The 11,072-nt window shown below is 33.3% G+C and overlaps 2 protein-coding genes across 3 annotated transcripts in view; one reads left to right on the top strand and one right to left on the bottom strand.

Annotated features, from left to right (window-relative positions):
* The window catches only part of si:dkey-9k7.3 (circularly permutated Ras protein 1), a 59,666-nt gene extending 50,245 nt beyond the window's left edge, over window positions 1-9,421 (top strand). The window contains exons 20-21 of one of the 2 annotated variants that reach the window (XM_041067035.1): window positions 8,899-8,925; window positions 9,025-9,420. In XM_041067035.1, the coding sequence (XP_040922969.1) occupies window positions 8,899-8,925; window positions 9,025-9,117 (120 nt within the window). In that variant the 3' untranslated portion in view covers window positions 9,118-9,420. Of the gene's footprint in view, window positions 1-8,898; window positions 8,926-9,024 lie in introns of both variants that reach the window. The other variant, XM_041067034.1, reaches the window with a different exon arrangement.
* Window positions 9,422-9,428: 7 nt separating this feature from the next.
* On the bottom strand, window positions 9,429-11,064 carry LOC121201277. Its single transcript, XM_041067041.1, has 2 exons — window positions 10,814-11,064; window positions 9,429-10,367 (listed from the first exon to the last, which is right to left on the bottom strand). Exon 2 carries the CDS (start codon window positions 10,350-10,352, stop codon window positions 9,639-9,641), a length of 714 nt encoding a protein of 237 aa, XP_040922975.1. The 5' UTR covers window positions 10,353-10,367; window positions 10,814-11,064; the 3' UTR covers window positions 9,429-9,638.
* Window positions 11,065-11,072: the final 8 nt, after the last annotated feature.

Here is an 11,072-nt window from a genome sequence, read left to right on the forward strand (position 1 = left end):
CTATACTATGACGTTTTTTATGACATTTTGAGGCCAAAAAAAAATTTGACTTTTTTTGCCCGAAAAAAACGCCATACTATACTATGACGTTTTTTATGACATTTTGAGGTCCACAAAAATTTGGACTTTTTTTGCCCGAAAAAAACGCCATACTATACTATGACGTTTTTTATGACATTTTGAGGCCAAAAAAAATTTGGACTTTTTTTGGCCGATTTTGACGCCTTACTATACTATGACGTTTTTTATGACATTTTGAGGCCAAAAAAAATTTGGACTTTTTTTGCCCGAAAAAAACGCCATACTATACTATGACGTTTTTTATGACATTTTGAGGCCAAAAAAAATTTGGACTTTTTTTGGCCGATTTTGACGCCTTACTATACTATGACGTTTTTTATGACATTTTGAGGCCAAAAAAATTTTTGACTTTTTTTGCCCGAAAAAAACGCCATACTATACTATGACGTTTTTTATGACATTTTGAGGTCAAAAAATTTTTTGACTTTTTTTGCCCGAAAAAAACGCCATACTATACTATGACGTTTTTTATGACATTTTGAGGCCAAAAAAAATTTGGACTTTTTTTGGCCGATTTTGACGCCTTACTATACTATGACGTTTTTTATGACATTTTGAGGCCAAAAAAAATTTGGACTTTTTTTGCCCGAAAAAAACGCCATACTATACTATGACGTTTTTTATGACATTTTGAGGCCAAAAAAATTTTTGACTTTTTTTGCCCGAAAAAAACGCCATACTATACTATGACGTTTTTTATGACATTTTGAGGCCAAAAAAAATTTGGACTTTTTTTGGCCGATTTTGACGCCTTACTATACTATGACGTTTTTTATGACATTTTGAGGCCAAAAAAAATTTGGACTTTTTTTGCCCGAAAAAAACGCCATACTATACTATGACGTTTTTTATGACATTTTGAGGTCCACAAAAATTTGGACTTTTTTTGCCCGAAAAAAACGCCATACTATACTATGACGTTTTTTATGACATTTTGAGGCCAAAAAAAAATTTGACTTTTTTTGCCCGAAAAAAACGCCATACTATACTATGACGTTTTTTATGACATTTTGAGGCCAAAAAAAATTTGGACTTTTTTTGCCCGAAAAAAACGCCATACTATACTATGACGTTTTTTATGACATTTTGAGGCCCAAAAAAAATTTGACTTTTTTTGCCCGAAAAAAACGCCATACTATACTATGACGTTTTTTATGACATTTTGAGGCCAAAAAAAATTTGACTTTTTTTGCCCGAAAAAAACGCCATACTATACTATGACGTTTTTTATGACATTTTGAGGCCAAAAAAAATTTGGACTTTTTTTGGCCGATTTTGACGCCTTACTATACTATGACGTTTTTAATGACATTTTGAGGCCAAAAAAAATTTTGACTTTTTTTGCCCGAAAAAAACGGCATACTATACTATGACGTTTTTTATGACATTTTGAGGCCAAAAAAAATTTTGACTTTTTTTGCCCGAAAAAAACGCCATACTATACTATGACGTTTTTTATGACATTTTGAGGCCAAAAAAATTTTTGACTTTTTTTGCCCGAAAAAAACGCCATACTATACTATGGCGTTTTTTATGACATTTTGAGGTCAAAAAATTTTTTGACTTTTTTTGCCCGAAAAAAACGCCATACTATACTATGACGTTTTTTATGACATTTTGAGGCCAAAAAAAATTTGGACTTTTTTTGGCCGATTTTGACGCCTTACTATACTATGACGTTTTTTATGACATTTTGAGGCCAAAAAAAATTTGGACTTTTTTTGCCCGAAAAAAACGCCATACTATACTATGACGTTTTTTATGACATTTTGAGGTCCACAAAAATTTGGACTTTTTTTGCCCGAAAAAAACGCCATACTATACTATGACGTTTTTTATGACATTTTGAGGCCAAAAAAAAATTTGACTTTTTTTGCCCGAAAAAAACGCCATACTATACTATGACGTTTTTTATGACATTTTGAGGCCAAAAAAAATTTTGACTTTTTTTGCCCGAAAAAAACGCCATACTATACTATGACGTTTTTTATGACATTTTGAGGCCAAAAAAAAATTTGACTTTTTTTGCCCGAAAAAAACGCCATACTATACTATGACGTTTTTTATGACATTTTGAGGCCAAAAAAAATTTGACTTTTTTTGCCCGAAAAAAACGCCATACTATACTATGACGTTTTTTATGACATTTTGAGGCCAAAAAAAATTTGGACTTTTTTTGCCCGAAAAAAACGCCATACTATACTATGATGTTTTTTAATACATTTTGAGGCCAAAAAAATTTTTGAATTTTTTTGCCCGAAAAAAACGCCATACTATACTTTGACGTTTTTTATGACATTTTGAGGCCAAAAAAAATTTTGACTTTTTTTAGCCGATTTTGACGCCTTACTATACTATGACGTTTTTTATGACATTTTGAGGCCAAAAAAAATTTGGACTTTTTTTGCCCGAAAAAAACGCCATACTATACTATGACGTTTTTTATGACATTTTGAGGTCCACAAAAATTTGGACTTTTTTTGCCCGAAAAAAACGCCATACTATACTATGACGTTTTTTATGACATTTTGAGGCCAAAAAAAAATTTGACTTTTTTTGCCCGAAAAAAACGCCATACTATACTATGACGTTTTTTATGACATTTTGAGGCCAAAAAAAATTTGGACTTTTTTTGCCCGAAAAAAACGCCATACTATACTATGACGTTTTTTAATACATTTTGAGGCCAAAAAAATTTTTGAATTTTTTTGCCCGAAAAAAACGCCATACTATACTATGACGTTTTTTATGACATTTTGAGGCCAAAAAAAATTTTGACTTTTTTTGGCCGATTTTGACGCCTTACTATACTATGACGTTTTTTATGACATTTTGAGGTCCACAAAAATTTGGACTTTTTTTGCCCGAAAAAAACGCCATACTATACTATGACGTTTTTTATGACATTTTGAGGCCAAAAAAAAATTTGACTTTTTTTGCCCGAAAAAAACGCCATACTATACTATGACGTTTTTTAATACATTTTGAGGCCAAAAAAAATTTTGACTTTTTTTGGCCGATTTTGACGCCTTACTATACTATGACGTTTTTTATGACATTTTGAGGTCCACAAAAATTTGGACTTTTTTTGCCCGAAAAAAACGCCATACTATACTATGACGTTTTTTATGACATTTTGAGGCCAAAAAAAATTTTGACTTTTTTTGCCCGAAAAAAACGCCATACTATACTATGACGTTTTTTATGACATTTTGAGGCCAAAAAAAATTTGACTTTTTTTGCCCGAAAAAAACGCCATACTATACTATGACGTTTTTTATGACATTTTGAGGCCAAAAAAAATTTGGACTTTTTTTGCCCGAAAAAAACGCCATACTATACTATGACGTTTTTTAATACATTTTGAGGCCCAAAAAATTTTTGAATTTTTTTGCCCGAAAAAAACGCCATACTATACTTTGACGTTTTTTATGACATTTTGAGGCCAAAAAAATTTTGACTTTTTTTGGCCGATTTTGACGCCTTACTATACTATGACGTTTTTTATGACATTTTGAGGCCAAAAAAAATTTGGACTTTTTTTGCCCGAAAAAAACGCCATACTATACTATGACGTTTTTTATGACATTTTGAGGCCAAAAATAATTTGAACTTTTTTTGCCCGAAAAAAACGCCATACTATACTATGATGTTTTTTATGACATTTTGAGGTCCACAAAAATTTGGACTTTTTTTGGCCGATTTTGACGCCTTACTATACTATGACGTTTTTTATGACATTTTGAGGCCAAAAAAATTTTTGACTTTTTTTGCCCGAAAAAAACGCCATACTATACTATGACGTTTTTTATGACATTTTGAGGTCCACAAAAATTTTGACTTTTTTTGCCCGAAAAAAACGCCATACTATACTATGACGTTTTTTATGACATTTTGAGGCCAAAAAAAATTTTGACTTTTTTGCCCAAAAAAACGCCATACTATACTATGACGTTTTTTATGACATTTTGAGTCCAAAAAAATGTTTGACTTTTTTTGCCCGAAAAAAACGCCATACTATACTATGACGTTTTTTATGACATTTTGAGGCCAAAAAAATTTGGACTTTTTTTGCCCGAAAAAAACCCCATACTATACTATGACGTTTTTTATGACATTTTGAGGCCAAAAAAAATTTGGACTTTTTTAGCCCGAAAAAAACGCCATACTATATTATGTTTTTTATGACATTTTGAGGTCCACAAAAATTTGGACTTTTTTAACCCGAAAAAAACGCCATACTATACTATGACGTTTTTTATGACATTTTGAGGCCAAAAATAATTTGAACTTTTTTTGCCCGAAAAAAACGCCATACTATACTATGATGTTTTTTATGACATTTTGAGGTCCACAAAAATTTGGACTTTTTTAGCCCGAAAAAAACGCCATACTATACTATGACGTTTTTTATGACATTTTGAGGCCAAAAATAATTTTGACTTTTTTTGCCCGAAAAAAACGCCATACTATACTATGACGTTTTTTATGACATTTTGAGGTCCACAAAAATTTTGACTTTCTTAGCCCGAAAAAAACGCCATACTATACTATGACGTTTTTTATGACATTTTGAGGCCAAAAAAATTTTGACTTTCTTAGCCCAAAAAAAACGCCATACTATACTATGACGTTTTTTATGACATTTTGAGGCCAAAAAAATTTTTGACTTTTTTTGCCCGAAAAAAACGCCATACTATACTATGACGTTTTTTATGACATTTTTAGGCCAAAAAAATTTTTGACTTTTTTTGCCCGAAAAAAACGCCATACTATACTATGACGTTTTTTATGACATTTTGAGGTCCACAAAAATTTGGACTTTTTTAGCCCGAAAAAAACGCCATACTATACTATGACGTTTTTTATGACATTTTGAGGCCAAAAAAAATTTGGACTTTTTTTGGCCGATTTTGACGCCTTACTATACTATGACGTTTTTTATGACATTTTGAGGCCAAAAAAAATTTTGACTTTTTTTGCCCGAAAAAAACGCCATACTATACTATGACGTTTTTTATGACATTTTGAGGCCAAAAAAAATTTGGACTTTTTTTGCCCGAAAAAAACGCCATACTATACTATGACGTTTTTTATGACATTTTGAGGCCAAAAAAAATTTGGACTTTTTTTGGCCGATTTTGACGCCTTACTATACTATGACGTTTTTTATGACATTTTGAGGCCAAAAAAAATTTTGACTTTTTTTGCCCGAAAAAAACGCCATACTATACTATGACGTTTTTTATGACATTTTGAGGTCCACAAAAATTTTGACTTTTTTTGCCCGAAAAAAACGCCATACTATACTATGACGTTTTTTATGACATTTTGAGGCCCAAAAAAAATTTGACTTTTTTTGCCCGAAAAAAACGCCATACTATACTATGACGTTTTTTATGACATTTTGAGGCCAAAAAAAATTTGGACTTTTTTTGGCCGATTTTGACGCCTTACTATACTATGACGTTTTTTATGACATTTTGAGGCCAAAAAAAATTTGGACTTTTTTTGCCCGAAAAAAACGCCATACTATACTATGACGTTTTTTATGACATTTTGAGGTCCACAAAAATTTTGACTTTTTTTGCCCGAAAAAAACGCCATACTATACTATGATGTTTTTTATGACATTTTGAGGCCCAAAAAAAATTTGACTTTTTTTGCCCGAAAAAAACGCCATACTATACTATGACGTTTTTTATGACATTTTGAGGCCAAAAAAAATTTGGACTTTTTTTGGCCGATTTTGACGCCTTACTATACTATGACGTTTTTTATGACATTTTGAGGCCAAAAAAAATTTTGACTTTTTTTGCCCGAAAAAAAACGCCATACTATACTATGACGTTTTTTATGACATTTTGAGGTCCACAAAAATTTTGACTTTTTTTGCCCGAAAAAAACGCCATACTATACTATGACGTTTTTTATGACATTTTGAGGCCCAAAAAAAATTTGACTTTTTTTGCCCGAAAAAAACGCCATACTATACTATGACGTTTTTTATGACATTTTGAGGCCAAAAAAAATTTGGACTTTTTTTGGCCGATTTTGACGCCTTACTATACTATGACGTTTTTTATGACATTTTGACGTCCACAAAAATTTTGACTTTTTTTGCCCGAAAAAAACGCCATACTATACTATGACGTTTTTTATGACATTTTGAGGCCAAAAAAAATTTTGACTTTTTTTGCCCGAAAAAAAACGCCATACTATACTATGACGTTTTTTATGACATTTTGAGACCAAAAAAAATTTTGACTTTTTTTGCCCGAAAAAAACGCCATACTATACTATGATGTTTTTTATGACATTTTGAGGCCCAAAAAAAATTTGACTTTTTTTGCCCGAAAAAAACGCCATACTATACTATGACGTTTTTTATGACATTTTGAGGCCAAAAAAAATTTGGACTTTTTTTGGCCGATTTTGACGCCTTACTATACTATGACGTTTTTTATGACATTTTGAGGCCAAAAAAAATTTTGACTTTTTTTGCCCGAAAAAAACGCCATACTATACTATGACGTTTTTTATGACATTTTGAGGTCCACAAAAATTTTGACTTTTTTTGCCCGAAAAAAACGCCATACTATACTATGACGTTTTTTATGACATTTTGAGGCCCAAAAAAAATTTGACTTTTTTTGCCCGAAAAAAACGCCATACTATACTATGACGTTTTTTATGACATTTTGAGGCCAAAAAAAATTTGGACTTTTTTTGGCCGATTTTGACGCCTTACTATACTATGACGTTTTTTATGACATTTTGACGTCCACAAAAATTTTGACTTTTTTTGCCCGAAAAAAACGCCATACTATACTATGACGTTTTTTATGACATTTTGAGGCCAAAAAAAATTTTGACTTTTTTTGCCCGAAAAAAAACGCCATACTATACTATGACGTTTTTTATGACATTTTGAGACCAAAAAAAATTTTGACTTTTTTTGCCCGAAAAAAACGCCATACTATACTATGACGTTTTTTATGACATTTTGAGGCCAAAAAAATTTTTGACTTTTTTTGCCCGAAAAAAACGCCATACTATACTATGACGTTTTTTATGACATTTTGAGGTCCACAAAAATTTTGACTTTTTTTGCCCGAAAAAAACGCCATACTATACTATGACGTTTTTTATGACATTTTGAGGCAAAAAAAAATTTGGACTTTTTTTGGCCGATTTTGACGCCTTACTATACTATGACGTTTTTTATGACATTTTGAGGCCAAAAAAAATTTGGATTTTTTTTGCCCGAAAAAAACGCCATACTATACTATGATGTTTTTTATGACATTTTGAGGCCAAAAAAAAATTTGACTTTTTTTGCCCGAAAAAAACGCCATACTATACTATGACGTTTTTTTATGACATTTTGAGGCCAAAAAAAAATTTGACTTTTTTTGCCCGAAAAAAACGCCATACTATACTATGACGTTTTTTATGACATTTTGAGGCCAAAAAAAATTTGGACTTTTTTTGCCCGAAAAAACGCCATACTATACTATGACGTTTTTTATGACATTTTGAGGCCAAAAAAAATTTGGACTTTTTTTGCCCGAAAAAAACGCCATACTATACTATGACGTTTTTTATGACATTTTGAGGCCAAAAAAAATTTGGACTTTTTTTGGCCGATTTTGACGCCTTACTATACTATGACGTTTTTTATGACATTTTGAGGCCAAAAAAAATTTTTGACTTTTTTTGCCCGAAAAAAACGCCATACTATACTATGACGTTTTTTATGACATTTTGAGGTAAAAAAAAATTTGGACTTTTTTTGGCCGATTTTGACGCCTTACTATACTATGACGTTTTTTATGACATTTTGAGGCCAAAAAAAATTTGGACTTTTTTTGCCCGAAAAAAACGCCATACTGCACTATGACGTTTTTTATGACATTTTGAGGTAAAAAAAAATTTGGACTTTTTTTGCCCGAAAAAAACGTCATACTATACTATGACGTTTTTTATGACATTTTGAGGCCAAAAAAAATTTGGACTTTTTTTGCCCGAAAAAAACGCCATACTATACTATGACGTTTTTTATGACATTTTGAGGTCAAAAAAAATTTTTGACTTTTTTTGCCCGAAAAAAACGCCATACTATACTATGACGTTTTTTATGACATTTTGAGGCCAAAAAAAATTTGGACTTTTTTTGCCCGAAAAAAACGCCATACTATACTATGACGTTTTTTATGACATTTTGAGGCCAAAAAAAATTTGGACCTTTTTTGCCCGAAAAAAACGCCATACTATACTATGACGTTTTTTATGACATTTTGAGGCCAAAAAAATTTTTTCACTTTTTTTGCCTGATTTTGACGCCTTACTATACTATGACGTTTTTTATGACATTTTGAGGCCAAAAAAAATGTTGACTTTTTTTGACCGAAAAAAACGCCATACTATACTATGACGTTTTTTATGACATTTTGAGGCCAAAAAAAATTTTGACTTTTTTTGCCCGAAAAAAACACCATACTATACTATGACTTTTTTTTACAAATAACACTGTCCATTAAACCAAATTACATGTTTGCTCTGCACAGATAATCAGGATGACCTTCACACTCTCAACTCATTCATATGCTCATATGATGATACACTCATAGCACTCATTTTCTTTTGCTATATACTGCTGTGCTTCTGTGGGGAGAAGAGCAGGAGAGAGGAGAGGACATAGGAGGACTGTTGTGCGTGGCTGCGCTGGCTGCGACTCCCACGGCTCGCAAGGGGTGAGAGGGCACGCCCATTGCTGATTGTAGTTTTAATTTTTTGTTTGTTTTTTTTTTTCAGAGAAAATCTGTCACTTCAGACTCACAGGTAAAGTCATGTCCTCATACTGCTTAGTACTATCATTATACATATCCAATTTCTCTAATTTTTCTTTTGATGATTCTTCCATTCTTCTCCTCCAACCAGTCTCTAACAGATGCTGGTGCAGCGCTGCTCTTCACCATGAAGCACAGCAATAGGACGTCCATCACAGTAAAGAATAAACATAGCCAACTGTGATTACCTGGCTGAATAAATATCCTTAAATTATTTCACAATGTAAATAATATCAGGTGAAAACATAGTCATCTGTGTCCTAAAGAAACTTGTTCCTGTCTCTTGTTGCATGTAAATACTGCTGAGGCAATAAACACTGTACATGGGAGTGTATTTGACACTTCCCCCATGGCAGAGTTTGAATTTTTGCACTTACAAAAACACACAGGAAAATCCTGACTCAAAAACACATCGTGCAGCTTCCGCCCAGTTCCTTTGGTGTCAGCAAACCACATCTCACGTGTGTAAACCTCCAAAACAACAGTCAGTATACTTCTGAGCATGATTCTGTAATGATGTTTTAATATATGTCATATCTTTGCACCAAACTTGAAGATGTGGCTTAAGATTTAATCACACAAGAACAGCGAAGGATTGTTGTGTATACTTTGTACAAAATGTACAGAAAGCTATTAAGAAGATCAATTAAAAAATAGTGAATTTGAGTTCATAAATCCACTGAAACCATAATATTACACAGTATTTCATTTACAGTTGAAAAGATAGTGAACAATGGAGTACATACAAAATAAGAGGGAACAAATAATAATGATGCCTGAAATGGAAGCCAAAGCATAAATAGACATGCATTTCTCTGGGGCAGCCCTCACAACACACAAGTGTAACTCAGAGCAGATGTCTGTGGAGCATCTGTATGGACCACTATTCAGCGCCGGCAGGTTCCAGAAAAGTAGAACATAAACAAACCAAGATTCAACCACAATACGCAGCATGATGCTGAACAGGTAGAAGACCACGGTGCCTTTGTCTCTGTGGAGATCGATGACCGCCTTGCCCGTGCTGTCTATGGACACAACCAGAGCCTCCTCTTTTCCCTGGTCTTCCAGCTCCACATCTGCCTTCACCTGGGAGCTCCTCTTCCGAGTCAGGGAGCGCAGGTGAGAGGCGAACAGCTCCATGAGCAGGACAGAGAGGATAACCAGGACAAAGATGAAGTTCCAGGCCACCATCATAGGTTTATGGAAAAGTCTGTTAAAACAGGCTCTGGTGCAGATGCTGTCCTTGGTGCCGTTGCAGCTGAAATCACCATCCAGTTTGGTGAAGGGCAGCTCGGCCAGGAAAAGGATCACCACGCGGATGCACAGGAAGCCGAACCACAAGGAGCGGCACTTGTAGGTGGTGGTGGCGTCCACTGCCGTCCGCAGGATGGGGATAAGGCCTGTTACTATTGCTGCCATCGTCACCACTGGCTTCTGTGGATTCAGTGGTAGCAAAACTTAGTTTTTTCTTCTTTCCTGCTCACCCATTAATGCATCAGTATTAATATAACTGTAATATGCAAAGTCATGGTTTTCTGCAGAACTAGTATTTTTTTACTTTAAATACTTTAGGTACATTTTTTTTCTGAAAATATTTTGATACTTTCACAGAATTAGAATTTTAAATCCAGGACCTTTACCTGAAATGAAGTATTTTACCTTGTGGTATTGGTACTTTCGCTTAAGGATTTGAATTGAGATCATTTCACTTTTAATTTCACATACACACACGCACAAAAAAAAAAAAACTTCAGTGCTGCACTTGTTCTCATTTGCACAACAAATACGCACAGTGCACTGTTTGTGCGTATGGACTAAAGTGATTCTTGATGTACGTCAAGGTAAATGGGAATAAAGAATGACAGATTAAAAGAGCTTACCTTTATCTGTTGCCTCCCGCTAATGGAATATTACCACACTCACTTTGCATTCAGTATTTTTTGAGTGCAAGAAATGTCACTGTAATCAATTTATGTGCTACAGTTTCACACCGGATGATGTGCTGATTTCATCTCACTTTTCTCAGGCATTTCCCTCTTCAACATTAAAGCTGCTCATGCACTGAAAATACCGCACAGACACTGAAATATGCAAAAACAAGTTGGTTTTGCATACAAGGACACACTGAACAATACTACT

This window comes from Toxotes jaculatrix, chromosome 21, assembly GCF_017976425.1.
Source record: "Toxotes jaculatrix isolate fToxJac2 chromosome 21, fToxJac2.pri, whole genome shotgun sequence".
Taxonomy (NCBI): Eukaryota; Metazoa; Chordata; class Actinopteri; family Toxotidae; genus Toxotes; species Toxotes jaculatrix.